Below are 20,491 nucleotides of genomic sequence, written 5' to 3'. Positions count from 1 at the left end.
TTACCTGAAGGTGTTGGGAATATGGTTCGGAGCGGACGGGGCGTGCGGCAAAAACTGGGAAGAGCGTATTGGCAAAGTGAAGCAAAAACTGGGATGGTGGAAGCTGTGCTTCCTCTCCATGGCAGGAAAGAACCTGGTCATCAGGAGTGAGGTGCTCTCGGGGTTGCTACACGTGGCACAGGTCTGACCCATCTCTTGCTTCTGTACCGCGGCAGTTACCCGGGCCGTCTTCCATTTTGGACCTCCAGACAAAGTGGAACATGTCCGCAGAGACACAATGTACAAATCTCTGGACAGTGGAGGAAAGGATGTTCCGAACGTGGCCCTCATCCTGATGGCCACCTTTGTGTGCGGCTGCATCAAGTTTTGCACAGACCCCCGGTATGCAAACACCAAGTGTCACTACGTGCTGAGGTTCTACCTGTCCCCTTTGTTGCGAAGGATGGGCCTGGCCACGCTGCCACGAAACGCCCCCACCAGTTGGACCATGCCTGTCCACCTGTCCTCGTGGAAAAGTTTTTCACAAAAAACCCCTTTGACCACAAGGCCATAAAACAGTGGTCAGCACGTAACGTCCTGGACGCCCTACGAAAGAAGGTGGATCCTGTCGGGTGGTTCTCTGAGCGGACTGTCGAACTCGTTTGGCAGAACGCCTCACCGCCAGAGCTGTCACACAAGCACCAAGACGTAGCTTGGTTGGCGGTGAGGAGGTCCTTACTCGTCAGAGCATTCATGCTCAGCCAACGTCTCAGCAGCACGGCACGGTGCCCCCGAGTCGGCTGCGGGGCGGACGAGACTGTCACCCATCTCCTTCAGAATTGCGCCTTCGCAAGGCAGGTTTGTAAAGAGATGCAGTGGTTGCTGTGGAGGTTCATCCCGAGCAGCTCCGTAACACAAGACTCTGTGCTCTACAGGCTGTTCCCAGGGACACACACCGAGACAGACATCACCTGCTGCTGGAGGGCCATCAACTCGGTCAAAGACGCTCTTTGGTCTTGCCGAAACTTGCTGGTCTTCCAGAGCAAGGAGATGTCCACGTCTGCGTGTTGCTGACTGGCGCAATCCAAGATCCAGGATTACGTGCTGAGGGACGCACTTAAAATTGGTGCAGTTGCCGCAAAGGCACGGTGGGGAAGGGCCACAGTTTAAAGCCCTTCTGCCACGGTAAACCCGGGGGCAGGAATCAGTACAAAACTCCCCTCGGGCTGTACTTGTAACTTCTTTTTTGTGTACATGGAGCACCATGATCTGTAAACACCTATGTAGTGCCATGTACAATGCAAGGTCTGTTTCGTGATGCATGTTGGAAAGGAAAAATATAAATGTACGGTCACCCATTCCGTGTACTGTACAGTGACACATGTAATGTAATTTGTTGAATCTACTACAATGTATCCCATATTGTACCGAATTGTACTTGAACTGAAAAGCAAGGAAATGTATCGAACGGAACTGCCGTCAGCACCCACATGTAGTGTATGGGATTGCTGACCGCAGCTAAATGTACTGAACTGCTTTTGAATATACTGTACAAATTTTTATATGAATAAAGTATATTTTGAAATAAAAGAAAAACATTTGGAAAGAAGGTTAAGTAGATGCAGAATCCAGCGGCTTGTGGGACTGAGGAAACACTGGGCCTCCAAATCTGTTGGCATTACAGAAATTGGGCCAATGGCATTCTGTCAATGTAAAAATGTCTTTAGGTGTTTATGTGAAATGAGTTGGATGGTTTCAACTAAGTGGGTGTGGACCCACACCCCAAACTACCCTCATTCCGCAATCTCCTCAGGCTATCTGATGGAGGAAGTGGAAAAAATGCAGGAGGGAGTTGCCTTGTGAACTTGAGGCTGAGGTGCATTGTTGGAGCAGTTCTTGCTGTGCAGTACCTGGCCTGGGAATGGTTGACCGTGGGTGCCTGAAATGGGAAATTCTGGAAGTGTAAAATCTCGTTGATTAGCAGAAAAAAGAATTTCCACAAAAATATCAATGGGAAAATTAACAGAATTATGGAGGTGAAGGGTCCCATCAAAACATTAACTTTTCTATCTACTTCACCAACATTAACCTGATGTGTTTTCAGCATGCTCTGTTTTTATTTTTTTTAATCCTACTATTAAGCAGCAGAGTGGAATGTATTTTGATTTAAATTCCAATCGCTTTCTAAATGTATTCTGGATAGATATAGTAAGATGTGCCAAATGGTCTCATCCATAAGTATCTTATGGGCTGATGTGCATTTCCTCTGAAATCTATAGCTTATTTGAGTCGTAAACGTTCCACTGTTGGCAACACTAATGGAGGATTGGAAATGGAGTGGACTGTTGGCTGATTGCTTCATTCTGATTTATAACTGGTTCTGAATAATGGTATGTTATCCCTTTCACTTGTTTATCTTCTTCTAGTATAGTAATTCTCACAGCAACTCCCCTGGAGAACTGTTTTGCTACCAGTACATTTATTATACTGTTCTTCACCGATGTCCTGAACACTGTCACTTTGTTCGAAAATACAAACCATATACTGTTTTGATCATTATCTAGACTGTACTACTTCACTGCTAATGCATTTGATTGCCTTATTTACCAGTCAAAATATACAATCTAATTGTTGTCCTTTGAGAGCCAAGCAAGTCTTCAGAGAGCACACGCATGATAATGTGCTTGCATTACAAAGCCACATAGTCTGTATTATAGATCAGCCCACAATAAACTATGGCGCGGTCCCGGCCTACAAGACCATCAGCAGGCCGGGGCCATTAGAGGGAGCAGCGAGCAGCGCGTGCTGCTGTAGGAGGGCGACGGCTGACTGCAATGCAGGCTGGTACAGCAGGAGTGGCGAGGTCAGGGCGAAGGAGCGGCAAGAGTTTGTAGGGGGATGTGATTGGGGCTCAGAAGAGGCGAGGGCCCAGGGGCAGCATGGGCCAGCCCACACTGCGCTATGTGTGCGCATTAGGTCCGTGTAGCAGAGCTGGTCTCCAGTCGTTTTGGGTAATCCTTGCCACTGGACCTAGCTCCGTCAAGCCTGTGTGGTGGCTGGGGTGCAACGGCCACCACGTGTTTTTTTTAAAAAAATCCACGCACAGGCATCTTCCACCCTTCAAGATGTAGTTCGGGATCTGGAATATTAGGTCCTTCATTGAAACACCTGTTGAACTCATGCCTTTTTGGCGTGGAAGCAAGTCATCCTAATTTCAAGGGACTGCTTATGATGATACGCAAGATAATAAAAGATCAATCTCACTAATAGTAGTCTACAAACCATGGAATAGTGGAAGGGAGGTGGAGGAAGAAATATGCAGACAAATTAGGGAAATTAGTATAAATCATAGAATAATCATGGGGGATTTCAACTACCCTGATATGAATTGGACAGAAAAGGTAGGTCAAGGGGATAAGGGAAAGGAGTTCCTACAAAGTATACAGGACTCCTTTCTAACCCAATATGTAAAAAGCCCAACAAGGGAGGATTTGTTACTGGATCTAGTAATGGGGAATGAACCAGAGCAGATATGAAGTAAAAAGTAGGGGAACATTTAGGCAATAGTGACCATAATATAATATGCTTCAAGATGATAATCGAGAAGGCCATAAGTAGGACAAAAACCAGGTTAATAGATTGGAGAAAAGCTGATTTTGAGGGCTGAGAATAGAACTTGGGAAAATTAAATGGTCAACAATATATATCAAACAATGATGTAGAACAACAATTGGAAATATTTAAAACGGTGTTCAACAGAGTGCAGGAAAAATATATTCCGCTAAAAGTAAAAGAACAAACTAAACACTAATGAGACTCCATGGATGAATAAAGCCATAAGGAAAAGGGCATACATTAAGTACATAGACAGCAGAGGAGTGCATGGGAAGAGAGGATACAAAGGGATTAGGAGAAAAGTCAAAAAAACAATTGGGCAAAGAGGAACAATGAAATTAAATTATCATGGAACATAAAACAAATAGCAAAATATTTTACAGGCACACCATTTTAAAAATAGGAAGGTTGGGATGTGAATAGGGCCATTAAGGGATAGACAAAACAATACCACAGGTAACGATGGGGAGATGGCAGAAATATTCAATCGTTATTTCTCTTCGGTATTTACCAGGGAGATGGAACAGGCGGATATGACATTGCATGATATGAGTAATGAAATAAGTGCATTTAAAATTTTAAAAGGAGACATATTAAATAAACAAATCAAACTCAGGATAAAACCCATAGTCTGGATGGATTGCATTCACGCATTTTTAAAGAATCTAGGGAAGAGATAGCAGAGGCATTTCTACACATATTTTAATAATTCGTTAGAAGAAGGTGTAGTGTCAGAGGACTGGTGGATAGTTAACGTACTACCTATATTTAAGAAGGGAATAGAACATGTCCAGGGAATTATTGACCAGAGTGCTTAACATCGATGGTAGGAAAAATAATGGAATCCCTATGAAAGGAGAGAATAGAAGAACAATTCGAAATGAAAAGTATAATAATGAATAGTTAGCGTGGATTTCAAAAGGGAAGATTTTACTTCACCAACCTTACTGAATTTTTTGAAGAGGTAACACACAAAATGATAATGCAGTAGATGTAATTGATCTAGATTTTCAAGCAGTCTTCGATAAGGTACCCCATAATAGACTAGTGAAATAAGGTCAGAGAATGCAGAGTCGGGACAAGTAGCAGAATGGATAGCTAGCTGGCTCCAAGACAGCAAGCAGAGAGTGGGAGTAAAGGATAGCTATTCACAGTGGCAGAAGGTGGGAGTGGTCCACAAGGATCAGTGCTGGGACCACTGCTGTTTGCATATTACATTAACGATTTTGACTTTGGAATCAAAAACACAATTTCTAAATTTGAGGATGATACTAAATTGTGGAGGCTAGTCAATACTGAGAAGGACTGCAACAAAAATACAGGAGGAAATGAATAAACTTGCTGAATTGGAAATGAAGTTCAACAGGTTTGCAAGGCCATAAAATAGCAAACAAGGTTATATTTCTAGAGGGATAGAATTGAAAAGTAGGGAAGTTGTTGTGCTAAACCTGTATTGAACCTTGGTTAGACCGCACTTGGAGTACTGCGTGCAGTCCTGCTCGCCATATTATAAAAAGGAAGAGGGTGTAGAGAAGAATTACGAGGAAGATTTACAAGGATGATACCAGAAATGTGTGAGGGTACACATCAGGAAAGGATGAACAGGCTGGGCCTCTTTTCTCTTGAAAAAGGAATGCTGAGGCGTGACCTAATAGAGGTCTTTAAAATTATGAGAGGTTTTGGTAAAGTGGATACAGAGAGAATGTTTCCACTTGTGGGGAAGAGCATAACTAGAGGCCATCAATATAAGATAGTCACCATAAAATCAAATAGGGAATTCAGAAGAAACTTCTTTACCCAAAGAATGGTGAGAATGTGGAACTCGCTACCACAGGAAGTGGTTGAAGTAAATAGTACAGATGCATTTAAGGGGAGGCTGGACAAGCATATGAGGGAGAAGGAAATGGAAGATTATGCTGATAGATTTAGATGAGGAAAGACGAAAGGAGGCTCAAGTAGAGCATAAATGCAGCATGGACTGGTTGGGCCGAATGGCCTGTTTCTGTGCCATATATCCTATGTAATGTAATCCTATGTAACCTCATTTGAAGCTTTGCTACGTTCACAGTAGGACACGAGTTCTCATAGGCATTGCCTTGTCATAGGCATTGCCTTGTCATAGGCTGTTAACTTCACGTCGTCTGTCATTTCTTTTCTGAAATATCTGCAGCCAAGGCGTTAACTTATTTTCTTCAATTTGCCCACCCCCCTCCCCCTGGATTTTCTCCCATTACTACGTCTCTGCTGATGGGCATATGGTACCCTTTGCTGGAATGCATTTCAGTGTCATCAACAGCTCCCTGCAATCTTGTCAAAGTGCCTTTGCAAATAAATATAAGCCAAGATAGTGAATGTGAGCAAGCATGCTAAACCTGGCCCAGCCCTCACCCAGTGTCAGTGTCAATGTACTATATAGCAGGGATCATAGGGCTCAATTTTCACCAGCGATTTGAGCTGGTTTTTTTGAGCAGGCTGCTGTTTTTGGCCTAAGTTGAAAAACCACAGTTTCCCCAATCATTTTGCACCAGCGTAACTCAGCTAGTTATGATTTTTTTTAAGTCATTTTTTTTCAGCCAAAGGGGGCGTAACCAGCCACCATGCCACTTCTGGCCATTTAGGGAAGTTTGGCCAGCTGAGAGTTACTCCAGTTTTGATTAGGCCAGCGTATGTGGCCTGTCCTGAACATTCCCTGGAGTTAAGGAAATCGACGCAGGTAAGGAAAGCAGCGCAGCAGCCGCCTGACACAGTGACAGAATTGAAAAACACTTCGCAGCAACTTACCTCCAACCCCGCCTGAAGGCTGTCCGGTCCCAATCTCTTTCCCCGGTTCTCTCACACAGTCCGGTCCCATTCTCGTTCCCCGATTCTCACACACAGTCCGGTCCCATTCTCGGTCCCCAGTTCACACACAGTCCGGTCTCATTCTCGTTCCCCGGTTCTCACACACAGTCCGGTCCCATTCTCGGTCCCCAGTTCACACACAGTCCGGTCCCATTCTCTGTCCCCGATTCTCACACAGTCTGGTCCCATTCTCGGTCCCCGGTTTTGGTGTCTTTGGAACCTTGCCCCAGCACAACTCAGCATCTTCAGGAGAGGAGAAAAGGGGTTGCAGATTGGTTGGGAAGAAATTGAAAGAGAGAATTCTACTCTTTTTAAAAAAATCCTGCGGTGCAAAGTTTTGTGACGCTGTTAAAGCTTCCACCCGCCACCGCCCTCTCCCACCCCCAACCATTTCCTCCTAAAAGGTTATGTTGCATTTGTGACATGAACTATTGACATCTGCTGGACCTGGATGGGAGTCTGAAATCTAGCATGTGACTCACCACTGTGCTGTGTGCTTCACAGTGGCTCCAATTGAAGTGATACTGACACATCAAAGAAAGCCACATTTAAAATTAACAAAACTAATCCAGCAAACCCCTGCATTATCTTTTCATGTTCGACTGAGATTCTTCAACAAACCCTTTTATGTTGCAGAGATTGTCTTTATATTGAAATATTGCAGGCAAATGAATGATTCTGTATCCCACTGAAAGTAAAAGGCTGTGCTCCAATTCTAGTTATTACAGCTTTTCATAGCTTCTGTGCTAATGATGATGATGATGCTGCTGACGTGGTCACCAGTATGTCAAACATCAGTACAGATTAAGGGCTAGATTTTCGCCGACTTTGTGACTGGGTTTTCGCCGCAATTTGACCATCCGCAGCGAAAACCCGGTCAGCGAGATCTTCGGGCACCTTTTTGTGGTGGCGCTTCAACGCACCGCCGGTGAGAGGTGCGCCGACGTGAAACGGCATGCAGCACCACGGATTGCGTTACTGTCGTACTTTCGGCACACTCCGCCACGCCCAGAATACCGACAGGCAAAGCTGATGGTGCAGCCCTGCCAGCAGCGGTAAGACCTGCAAAAAAAGTAAGTTAAACTTTTTATTAATTATTTTTCAGTGATTTAGTAAGTAAGGATTTTGTGTGTTTTTTTAGCAATTCCTAACCACCCCGCCCCCCCCCCCCCCCAAAGGCGCCTCTCGCAGCGTGACCAGCTTCGGACTAAAGTTGACGAAACTCGCGGTTTACATCGCGAATCCTCATACAACACCAACTTTACCGATGCGACATAAAGGCTGAAATTTAGGCCTAAAAACGGTAGTGCAGTGAAAACGGTAATTTTGGCGTAAAACTAATGTTTTCGCCGACACCGAAAATCTAGCCCTAAAACTATAACCGACGGGTCTGTGTCGTACAGTGGAATAGTGTCCGTGTTCTAACTTGCACTGTCCCATTCACCCATCACCATTGTGCTAGCCGACCTACATTGGCTCCCAGTCTGGCAATGCCTTGATTTAAAAATTCTTATCCTCATTTTCAAATGCCTCTATGGCCTCACCCTTCTCTATCTCTGAACTCCTCCACCCCTACAACCCTCCAAGATCATTGCGTCCTCCAATTCTGGCCTCTTGGGAGTCCCTGATTTTAGTCGCTCCGTCATTGGCAGCCGTGCCTTCAGCCACCTAGCCCCGAAGCTCTGGAATTTCCTCCATAAACCCCTCCACCTCTCTACCTCGCTTTCCTCCTTTTAGACACTCCGTAAAACCTATCTCTTTGACCAAGCTTTTGGTCACCACTTTATGTGGCTTGGTATCAAATTTTGTTAATGCTCCTGTGAAACGCCTTGAGACATTTTGCTGCATTAAAGGCAATACATAAATGCAAGTTGTTGTTCCGCACTGGGCTTTGACTCATGGGAACCTGGCTTGGAATCTAGCCCAACCTGATGGATTGAAACTTTGCTCCATCTGTTGGCTGTAAAGGTCTGTAAAATAAGCTTTGGCAGTCTTAACCTAATTTTTCACGGGCATAATCCAACAGTACAAAACTGCCACAACTCAGCACTAAATTGGCTACTTGGCTGTTATAAACGGCAAGTATCACACTAATGTGAAGTAGATGCATTTAGGAGCTTGGTATGTTTGATGTAAGAATGCTGGAAATAGGAATGGGTTCCCTTCCTCAAGTGCTTAAAGTCCCTCATCGTAAGCACAAAATTCACCAATACTGTGACGGTTCAGTGGGCAAACACATGGCTTGGTCTGATACTGAGGCAAATGGACCAGGAAGACACTCATCTAGTCTGATAAAGAGAAGCTTGCACATGAAGGATGGCAGTGGCGTGTTAGGTCATGGATGCATAGTAGCATGTCCTCAATCACTTTCTCCGCGCATGCTTCCACCAAAGCTCGGTGGACAGCAATCAGCAATGGGAACCCTCGTTGATTTTCCTCTCCCTAACCTGGTACTGAGGTGAATTGTACTTCCTGACTGTGGCCTCTCGGAGAGCAACTAACTCAGCATAAAATAAGCAACTTGATTGTTCCACAATTGCAATCATATGTTGTGATACCAGGCTGTAGAGATGAGAATGATCCCAAGTTTGATCTTGTACTGAGCAGCTAGGGGAGCACGACCGTTGGGCTCTGTACTCCCTGAGGGGAATAGTTAACCACCACTCTTCAGAAGAGGAGGAAGTGGGAGGCAAGTGGAAGAAGGGAAACAAAATTAACTTGATAAAGTTAGGTTTGTGTACAAATACACGAGGTGTTTTTTTTCTGGGTAGAGCTCGTTCTCTCTGTCTCTCTGTCTCGGTCTCGGTCTCTCTGTCTCACTGAATTCCAAGGTACCCCAGAGAATGTTATCCCCCGCAGGCAAAAAATAAAAAGTGAAATTTGCATTAACATGTGACCTGCTTCTCGATCCCTGCTATTACCATTCTGAAAATTGGTTATCAGACAGTGCAACTTGTATGATGTCATTTAATATACTGTGGCACTAGGTCATACAATCTGATAATTTGTAACGCACAGGGTTTCAAACAGTGGCAAAAAGTATTGCACCTGTCTTCTGGCTGCTAAGTCATTATCTATACCTGTTATTTAGCAATATTTACTTCCTCATGTTTCCAGATGTATGTCTGTTCAAACTCATGCAAATATTCTGGTGAAAAAGGTGGGTTAACTTCGCGACTGTATCCTTGATGCTACAGTAGGTTACATGGAGACACATGAAATCATCGTACAGTTGGTGGCGAGAGAATGTTGTCCTCCACAGGCAAAATTTAGAACTAAATTTGCATTAACTGATGCAGATTAGCTGGCTTGATGGCATGTAACTGAGCAGTCCAAATCAGAAGTTGCTAGGTTTGATACCACGCCCGTGCGGAGCTTGCTGGTCCTCATTGGGGCTGTTGTGGGAGAGCTAAAAAAAATGATCTCAGAAGCACCCTTGGGCAAGGAAAAGTAAAATTCAGCCAGGGTGCCTGCTCCTTTCATGACAAAATAGCCTACTCACATTCATCATGAAGTGATGGGAAGAATGCTCAATTGGGTAAGATGCAGAAGGGTGGCATCATATCCGGTCACCACACGTTTTAAAAAAAATCCACGCACAGGCATCTTCCATCCCTTCAATTGGAGTGGACTGGAATATCGGGTCCTTCGTTGAAACATCTGTGAACCTGTGTGGAAGCAAGTCATCCTCGTTCGAGGGATCGCCTATGATATAATATAATCCCAGAATGAGTTGGTGCTTTTTGGAGAGGGGGGGGAATTAATCTTGCCTTGAATTTTTTTTTTAACATCTGAAAAATTTTCACTGCTTCGAACTTCACTTTGAATCTAATAATAGTGAAATCTTTTCCCTTGCAATTATGCTTAGGAAATTTTTCTAACCCATGCTGACTGACCATATTTGTCATTAATCAGGAATAATGTTAGCTGATCTTTTTTGTGAAGATTGTGACAGAAGTATTCATGTTTTAACAGTGGTTGCTGTCTGGTCCTGTTCAACTCAGAAAAGTAAATTATTCAAGTAATTGTAAATTATTAGTATCAGTGTCGCAGTATCTGTCATTTTTATCAGCTTTACCATTTAAAGCTCTTTTTAAGAGTCATCTTGGCTCAGTTAGTAGCACTCTTCATCATCAAGTCAGAAGCCTCACTCCAGGACCTGAACACATGGGGAATTTTAACACCACCTCCCCCATAGGCCGGGGGGGTTAATTGGTAAATAGTGAAACTCGACCCAACCTGCCGCAAACACGCAGAGGAATTAAAAAATTCTCATCCTAACTTTCAAATCCCTCCATGGCCTTGCCCCTCCCTGTCTCTGTAATCTCCAGCCCCACAACCCCCTGAAATGTCTGCACTCCTCTAATTCTGCCTTCTTGAGCATCCCTGATTATAACTGCTCAACCATTGGTGGCTGTGCCTTCTGTTGCCTAGACCTTAAGCTCTGGAATTATCTGCCTGAACCACTCCACCTCTCTTTCTTCCTTCAAGACGCTCCTTACAACCTACCTCTTTGACCAAGCTTTTGGTCACTTGCCCTAATTTCTCCTTATGTGGCTCGGTGTCAAATTTTCTATCTCATAATATTTCTGTGCAGCACCCAGCGCCTTGGGACGTTTCATTACATTAAAGGCACTATATAAATACAAGTTGTTGTTACTGTTGATTTGAAAACAAGGATGAGAATTTTGAAATCGAGGCATTGTTTAACTGAGAGCCAATGGAGATCAGCAAGCACAGGGGTGATGGGTGAGTGGGACTTGGTGCAAGTTGCACATGATCAGCCAAGATTTGGATGACCAAGTTTACGTAGGCTAGAATGTGGGAGGTCAGCCAGGAGTGCTTTGGAATATTCAATTCTAGAGGTAACAAGGCATGGATGAGGGTTTCAGCAGCGGATGACTGAGGCGAGGGCGGAGATGGATGATACGGAGGTGGAAATAAGTGGTCTTAGTTATTCCGCGGATATGTGGTCGTTGCTCTGTTCAGGGTTAAATATGGCACCAAGGTTGCAAGGACTGAAGACAATGGCTTCGGTCTTCTCAATATTTAATTGAACATTTCTGCTCATCCAGTACTGGATGTCAGACAAGCAGTTTGACAATTTAGAGACCGTGGCGGGGTCGCGAGAAGTGATGGTGAGGTAGAGCTGGGTGTCGTCAGCATATTTTTGGATGATGTCGCCAAGAGACAGCAGTTGGATGAGAAATGGGAGGAGGCCAAGGATAGATCCTTGGGGGACCCCATAGGTAATGATGCAGGAATGGGAAGAGAAGCCATTGGAGGTGATTTTCTGGCTACGATTAGATAGATATCCCACATCATCACCCACATAATACTCTAGAAAAATAGTGCATTATGTTTAGTGTTTTGAAGCACTTCAGCAACTCCATTAAGGAGCTATGTAAAGATATTTTATTCATGACTGTTAGTAAACTAGCATTAATGAACATTAACATTGCAGATTGAATTTGTCACTTGTATCTGACAGCCTGTAGCCTCGACAGAGGGAGAGGTTTTTAAGGAATGTTTGTAGGTCTACATTCACACTTCCATTAGTGCAGCCCAACCCCTTCAAATAATGCACATAATGAGTTAAGACTATTTTAATTGGACCAAAAAGAGTGTCACTGGGTACCTCAAGAGCTATCCAATTCGTCCCACTCCTTCTCTTTTCCCCCTAGCCCTGGAGTTTCCTCCCCAGCAAGTAATATGTCCAATTCCTTTTTGAAGGTCACGATTGAATCAGCTTCCACCACCCTGTTTCAGATCACCATAACTCACTGCGTAAAGAGGTGAGAACCTCTGGCTCTTTGGCCAATTACCTTAAATCTGTGCCCTCTGGTTATCGACCCTTCTGCCAGGGAAAACAGTTTCTCCATATTTATTCTTTAAAAACCCTTCATGATTTTGAACACCTCTATCAAATCTCCCCTTGACCTTTTCTGCTCTTGAACAATCCCAGCTCTCTCGTCCTTCCACATAACTGAAGCCCCTCATCCCTGATACCATCCTGATAAATCTCCTTTGCATCCTCTCCAAGGTCTTGACATCCTTTCTAAAGTGTGGTGCCCAGAATTGGACACAATACTTCAGTTAAGGCCTAACCAGTATTTTATGAAGGTTTAGCATGACTTGCTTGCTTTTATACGCCATTTATTGTTGTGTATCTGTAAAGCATGCACTCCCATGTTCCGCCACCAGGGAGCGCATCCCCTGAAGTCCCAAGGGATGAGCACTGTATATAAGCCGGCCCCTAAGGCCTGTTCCTCACTCTGGAGTGTCTTAATAAAGACTGAGGTCACTGTTAATTTGACCTTCCTGTGTGCAGTCTCATCTGTGTTAGGAACACAATAACTGGTGACGAGTATACGAATCCAACGCAAAGATGCAGCAAATTGTGGGCATCCTGGAGAAGTTCTGAGGGTGAGGACTGGGAAGCCTATATCGAATGGCTAGACCAGTACTTTGTAGCCAACGAACTGGACGGAGAAGGAAGCGCTGCAAAAAGGAGAGCGGTCCTCCTCACAGTCTGTGGGGTACCGACCTACAGCCTCATGAAGAATCTTCTGGCTCCGGTGAAACTCACAGATAAGTCGTATGAGGAGCTATGTACACTGGTTCGGGAACATCTTAACCTGAGGGAGAGCGTGCTAATGGCGAGGTATCGGTTCTACACATGCCAGCGATCTGAAGGTCAGGAAGTGGCGAGCTAAGGCGACTTGCAAGACAATGTGAGTTTGATGGCTACCTGGAGCAAAAGCTCAGACTTTTTTTGTACTGGACATTGGCCACGAGACCATCCTACGAAAACTTTTGACTGTAGAGACACCAACCCTCAGTAAGGCCATTGCGATAGCACAGGCGTTTATGTCCACCAGTGATGACATCAAACAAATCTCTCAGCACACAAGTGCTAGCAATGTTCATAAATTAACTGGAACTGTGTTTGTGAGCAGAAATGCACAGGGCAGAAACCACGAGTGTCCAACTGCCAGCAGGCCTCAGGTGACCCAGATGACTGAGTCCGCAACAAAGGATGAATGCAAGGCAATTCACACCTTGTTGGTATTGTGGAGGCTTCCATTCAGCCTATTCATGCCGCAGCAAAGAGTATGTTTACAAGGACTGTGGAACAATGGGACACCTCCAATGAGCTTGCAAACGAGCTGCAAGCTCTGCAAAACCTGCTCCTCACCACGTGGCAGAGGAAGATCGGTCCATGGTGGATCAAAGCAATTTCGAGCCTCAGAGGAGGCAGATGCTGAAGGACACGGGTGCACACATTTTTGACAAAATGTCCACCTATAATGCTAAATGTAAAATGAAATGGCTTACCTGTAGCCATGGAACGGGACACTAGCACTAGCCAATCCATCATGATTAAAAAGATGTTTGAGAGACTGTGGTGCAACAAGGCACTCAAACCAGCCCTGAGCCCCGTCCACACGAAACTGAGAACGTACACCAAAGAGCTCATCCATCACTGTCCTGGGCAGCGCCATGGTGAAGGTCACCTACGAGTGCACGGTGCACGAACTGCCACTCTGGATTGTCCTGGGCGATGGCCCCACACTGCTTGGAAGGAGCTGGCTGGGCAAAATCTGCTGGAACTGGGATGACATCCGAGTGCTATCTTGTCGATGAGGCCTCATGTACCCAGATTCTGACAAATTTCTTCCCTTTTTCAGCCAGGCATTGGAAACTTTTCCGGGGCGAAGGTGCGGATCCACTTGGTCCTAGAGGCACGACCCATTCACCACAAGGCGCGAGCGGTACCTCACATGATGAGGGAGAGAGTGGAAATCGAGCTGGACAGGCTGCGACGCGAGTGCATCATCTCCCCAGTGGAAATCAGCAAGTGGACCAGCCCGATTGTTCCAGTACTCAAAAGTGATGGCATGGTCAGGATTTGCAGCGATTATAGAGTAACTATTAATCGTTTCTCGCTACAGGACCAATACCCGCTACTTAAGGCAGACAACCTATTTGTGACGCTGGCAGGAGGCAAGACGTTCACCAAGCTCGACCTGACTTCGGCCTACATGACGCTGGAGGAGTCTTCGAAGGGCCTCACCTGCATCAACATGCACAAGGGACTGTTCATCTACAACAGATATCCGTTTGGAAATTGGTCACCCGCAGCAATCGTCCAGAGAAACATGGAGAGCCTACTCAAGTTGGTACCACGCACAGTGGTTTTTCAGGACAACATATTGGTCACGGGTCGGGACACCGTCGAGCACCTACAAAACCTGGAGAAGGTCCTCCAGCAACTGGATCGCGGAGGGCTGCGGCTGAACAGGTCGAAATGTGTCTTCATAGCAACAGAAGTGGAGTTTTTGGGGAGAAAGATAGCGGCGGACCGCATTCGGCCCACAGACGCCAAGACAGAGGCTATCAGGAACGCACCCAGGCCACAGAACGTCACAGAGCTGCGATCGTTCCTGGGACTCCTCAACTATTTTGGTAACTTCCTACCAGGGTTAAACACCCTCTTAGAGCCCCTACATGTGTTGTTGCGTAAAGGTGAGAAATGGGTATAGGGGGGGAAAAAACAAGTAATTGCTTTTGAGAAAGCCAGAAACATTTTATGCTCCAACAAGCTGCTTGTATTATATAACCCATGTAAAAGACTTGTGCTAGCATGTGATGCGTCGTCGTACGGAGTCGGATGTGTATTACAACAAGCTAACGTTGCTGGGAAGTTGCAACCTGTCGCCTATGCCTCCAGGAGCTTGTCTAAGGCCGAGAGGACCTACAGCATGATTGAGAAAGAGGCATTAGCGTGTGTGTTCGGGGTAAAGAAAATGCATCAGTACCTGTTTGGCCTCAAATTTGAGCTAGAAACCGATCACAAGCCCCTCATATCCCTGTTCGCTGAAAACAAGGGGATAAATACTAATGCCTCAGTCCGCATACAAAGGTGGGCACTCGCGCTATCAGCGTATAACTATACCATCTGTCACATGCCAGGCACCGGGAACTGTGCGGATGCTCTCAGTCGGCTACCATTGTCCACCACGGGGTGGAAATGGCGCAGCCTGCAAACTTGTTGATGGTGGTGCAGCCCACAGACTTGTTGGTCATGGAAACATTTGAAAATGATAAATCACCTGTCACGGCCCGCCAGATTAGGTCTTGGACCAGCCAAGATCCTCTGCTGTCCCCAGTAAAAAAAACTGTGTACTGCATGGGAGCTGGGCCAGCATCCCCATTGAAATGTAAGAGCTAATCAAGTCGTTCCAGCGGCGAAAGGACGAGCTGTCCATTCAGGCAGACTGCCTGTTGTGGGGTAACCGCATAGTGCTACCAAAAAAGGGCAGGGAGACATTCATCTCGGATCTCCACGGCACACACTCGGGTATAATAATGATGAAAGCAATAGCCAGATCCCACGTGTGGTGGCCCGGTATCAACTTAGAGTCCTGTGTACGGCAATGCAGTGTGTGTGCTCAGTTGAGCAACGCGCCCAGAGAGGCACCACTAAGTTTGTGGTCCTGGCCCTCCAGACCATGGTGGGGGATCCATGTCGACTATGCGAGCCTGTTTCTCGGTAAAATGTTCCTGGTGGTGGATGCTTTTTCAAAATGGATTGAATGTGAAATAATGTCGGGAAGCGCCGTCACCGCCACCATTAAAAGCCTGAGGGCCATGTTTCACCAGTGCTGAATTTAAAGAATTCATGACCCGCAATGGAATCAAACATGCCACCTCGGCCCTGTTTAAACCAGCCTCCAATGGGCAGGCAAAGCGGGCAGTACAAACAATCAAACAGAGCCTTAAACGAGTCACAGAAGGCTCACTCCAAACCCACCTGTCCCGAGTACTGCTCAGCTACCGCACGAGACCCCACTCGCTCACGGGTGCCCCGGCTGAGCTACTCATGAAAAGAACACTTAAAACCAGACTCGCTGGTTCACCCCAACCTGCATGATCAGGACGAGAGCAGGCGGCAGCAACAAAATGTAAACTATGGTCGCGCCACTGTGTCACGGGAAATTGATCTGAATTACCCTATGTATGTGCTAAACTATGGACATGGTCCCAAGTGGATCGCGGGCACGGTGATAGCTAAAGAAGGGAGTAGGGTGTTTGTAGTCAAACTGGACAATGGACAAATTTGCAGAAAGCACCTGGACCAAACAAGGCTGTGGTTCACAGACTGCCCTGAACAACACACAGCAGACACCATCTTTTTCGAGCCCACAACACACACCCAAAAGATCAACGACACCACCCTGGACCAGGAAGTCGAACCCATCGCACCCAACAGCCCAGCAAGGCCAGGCCCACCCAGCAGCCCTGCAGGGCTAACAACACGCCAGCCCAGCGAGGGCACAGCCAACACAACAGAACAGACATTTGTACCGAGGCGGTCCACCAGGGAAAGAAAGGCTCCCGGCCACCTCACCTTGTAAATAGTTTTCACTTTGACTTTGGTGGGTGGGGGGAGGGAGTGATGTTGTGTATGTACAAAGCATACGCTCTCATATTCCGCCACCAGAAAGCGCATCCCCTGAAATCGCAAGGGATCCCAGCATCCCTTGGGAACACTGTATATAAGCCCCTAAGGCCTGTTCCTGACTCTGAAGGGTCTTAATAAAGACAGAGGTCACTGTTACTTTCACCTCCCTGTGTGCAGTCTCATCTGTGTTAGGAACACATTAACCATGGATCGTGTATACCTTTTTTTATCAGCTTGTCCTTGAGTACATAAACACAGAGGTCTCTCTGTTCCTGCATCCTCTTTAATTTTGTACCAGTTAGTTGAATCACTTCACACGTCACAGCGTTAAATTTAATCTGCCATGCGTCTGTCCATTTCACTAGTCTGTCTATTTCTTCCTGAAGCCTGCTATTATCCTCCGAACCGTTAACTAAATTTCTGCGTTTCATGTCATCTGCAAACTTTGTAATTATGCCATGTATACATAAGCCGAGGTCATTATTATATATCAAAAGGAGCAGTGGTCCTAATACCAGCCCCTGCGAACAACACTGTATACTTCCCTCCAGTTTGTAAACAACCATTTACCACTACTCTCTGCTTTCTGTCCCTTAGTGAATTTCGTATCCGCATTTGTGCCAAGATAACAAAGAGGTAAACACTGCAAATGCTGGAAATCTAATTTAAAAGCAAACATTACTGGAAACAATCAGCAGGTCAGGCAGCATCTGTGTCTCCGGTTTGTGACCCTTCATGCCCCTAACTTCCTGACTTCACAGATGCTGCCTGACCTGCCGAGCATCTCCAGTATTTTCTGTTTTTATTGCTTCAGTGTAAAATTCATTCCTTCAGAGGAAGGTGAAGAAGAGAATAATAATAGTTGTGTTGAATATAATTTCTCTTGAAAACTTAAACTATTGGAAAATTTAGCTGTTCTATCTTAATGTACAAACCTTGCCCTATTAAAGAGGGAAATCTTAGTCTGCTGCCATTAGAATTAGCTTTGCTTCCCTTTTGTTTAGTGGATCTTTGTGTTGTCAGTGCGAAGGACTGTTCCACCTGCGAAACAGTAACAGGATAAAACACTACAGGTCAGGTATAGAACAGATTAGACTCTGATTAAGGCTCTTACTGCACAGCCTCAACAGTGCACTCTAACCCCGAAAGTGAGGTTGGTACTGCCCAAACGGATTCAACTCGGGGCAGAAATGAGGCGTTCATCCTATTATTCCAGATAAAAAGGAAAGCTAGAAATCTAAAATAAAAATAAAATGTTGGAAATACATGACAGATCAGATCTGAGCGGGAAGAAAATGGGGTTAAAACATTTTTGAGGAATCCTTCATCAGAACTGGGATGAATTCTGAAGCATGCCCAATAATTGGAAGGACAGTGCTCTTAACCCTTGTCACTTTGTTTTCTACTAAGTTGTGGCAGACTTGGCTCAGTGGTAGCACTCTCACCTGAGTCAAAAGGTTGTGGATTCAAGTATCACTCCAGAGACTTGAGCACAAAATCTAGGCTGACATTTCAGTGCAGTGCTGAGAGCGCGCTGTACTATTGGAGGTGTCTTTCGGATGAGGTATTAAACTGAGGACCCATCTGCCCACTCAGGTGGACGTAAACGATTCAGTGATAGCTTTCAAAGAAGCGCAGGGACATCTGGTGTCCTGGCCAACATTTATTCATCAACTAATACTATTAAAAGTAGATTATCTGGTCCTTGATGTATGCAGATTGGCTTACATTTCCTTCCATTGCAACAGTAACTGGCTGTTGGAGAAGCCAGTATTGTCTAGTGTATGATTAAGTACAGGAGTACTAAGGGGATATTGCATGTCTCCTGTGCAAACTGCAATATCTTTTGTACATTGTGAAGTGCTTTGGGATGTCCTGAGGTCATGAAAGATGCTATGTAATTGAAAGTTCTTGCAATATTAGAAGTAAAGAAATATCCAGTCTTTCTTGATAGGTCAGTCCCGCCATCCCGGGAGTCAGTCTGGTGAACCTTCGCTGCACTCCCTCAATAGCAAGAATGTCCTTCCTCAGGTTAGGAGACCAAAACTGTACACAATACACACCTGGAGTATTGTGTACAGTTTTGGTCTCCTAACCTGAGGAAGGACATTCTTGCTATTGAGGGAGTGCAGCGAAGGTTCACCAGACTGATTCCCGGGATGGCGGGACTGACCTATCAAGAAAGACTGGATCAACTGGGCTTGTATTCACTGGAGTTCAGAAGAATGAGAGGGGACCTCATAGAAACGTTTAAAATTCTGACGGGGTTAGACAGGTTAGATGCAGGAAGAATGTTCCCAATGTTGGGGAAGTCCAGAACCAGGGGACACAGTCTAAGGATAAGGGGGAAGCCATTTAGGACCGAGATGTGGAGGAATTTCTTCACCCAGAGAGTGGTGAACCTGTGGAATTCTCTACCACAGAAAGTTGTTGAGGCCAATTCACTAAATATATTCAAAAAGGAGTTAGATGAAGTCTTTACTACTAGGGGAATCAAGGGGTATGGTGAGAAAGCAGGAATGGGGTACTGAAGTTGCATGTTCAGCCATGAACTCATTGAATGGCGGTGCAGGCTAGAAGGGCCGAATGGCCTACTCCTGCACCTATTTTCTATGTTTCTATGTAAAGGGATTATGACCGATGATACTGAAGATGCACTAAACAGGTTCCTTTGTCCATTGTTGATGTTTATAAAATGTTCAAAAGCTGCAAGTTTGCTGTACTGATTTTTACCCCTCTCTGCCCCATCAGCTGGAACCTGCCCCAAAAAGCTGGACTGCGTACTTCAACGACGGGAATCTTGCACATCTGGATCGGATAGTTGTGGGTCATGTTTCCCTCAGTTTGTTGAAGATGGGAAAGGAAATTGTGTAGAGAATTCCATCAAACAGCACGGTATGTAATTAAAAAGCTTGAGTTCTGTTTCTGTTCGGTCCTTTGAAACTACCCTGAGCAAAAGGCTCATGGGCCCGTGAAAAGGAAGTTTACATTATGTTTGTATTTTTCCTTTGCCTTCGTTGTATTTCAGTTTCAAAATCATGAGTGGTCTGGACAGAGTAGATAGAGAGAAACTGTTACCATTGGCAGAAGGGTCGAGAACCAGAGGACACAGATTAAAGGTGATTGGCAAAAGAACCTGTTAAGTATGGAAGAACGCCGCAAGACTGAGTACTGTGAGCTAAAACTGATGTGACCTTAGTCTCTTTAACACAACTCCAGGGTACCCAAGCAGAATGGCAGACAACCTTTTATACTCCCTTGCACGAGGTGTGCAGGTGACCCTTGGGCCTCCAACAGTTGCGTCCTCTGGTGGCAAGTCTTACACAGTTACAATGTTTACATACATAACATCACTGCCCCCCCCCCACCCCCAAAATCTTTGATACAAATTATTTACAAGTTGAGACGATGCGGGGCCCTGCACTCCCTGGTTGGTTGTCTGAGTTCGAACTCTGGCATGGGTGAGTTGGTCGGACCATTGCTGCACTCCGGCATGGCTGGTCTGACAGGACTGTTGGGAATGGTGGGTTCATCCTCTTGATTGACAGCAAGGTCGATTGCTGGTTGGGTGTGTGTTGGTGGATCGAT

General features: G+C 45.5%; 1 protein-coding gene across 1 annotated transcript in view; it reads left to right on the top strand.

Moving 5' to 3' along the window:
* The window catches only part of LOC139232524 (neural proliferation differentiation and control protein 1-like), a 220,271-nt gene that overhangs the window by 103,174 nt on the left and 96,606 nt on the right, over positions 1-20,491 (top strand). The window contains exon 2 of the mRNA XM_070862859.1: positions 19,655-19,798. Within this exon, the coding sequence (XP_070718960.1) occupies positions 19,655-19,798 (144 nt within the window). The remainder of the gene's footprint in view (positions 1-19,654; positions 19,799-20,491) is intronic.

The sequence above is a fragment of the Pristiophorus japonicus genome, chromosome 20 (genome assembly GCF_044704955.1).
Source record: "Pristiophorus japonicus isolate sPriJap1 chromosome 20, sPriJap1.hap1, whole genome shotgun sequence".
In the NCBI taxonomy this organism is placed as follows: Eukaryota; Metazoa; Chordata; class Chondrichthyes; family Pristiophoridae; genus Pristiophorus; species Pristiophorus japonicus.
Note: the sequence above shows the minus strand (reverse complement) of the source record. Positions and strands in the feature narration are given on the sequence as shown.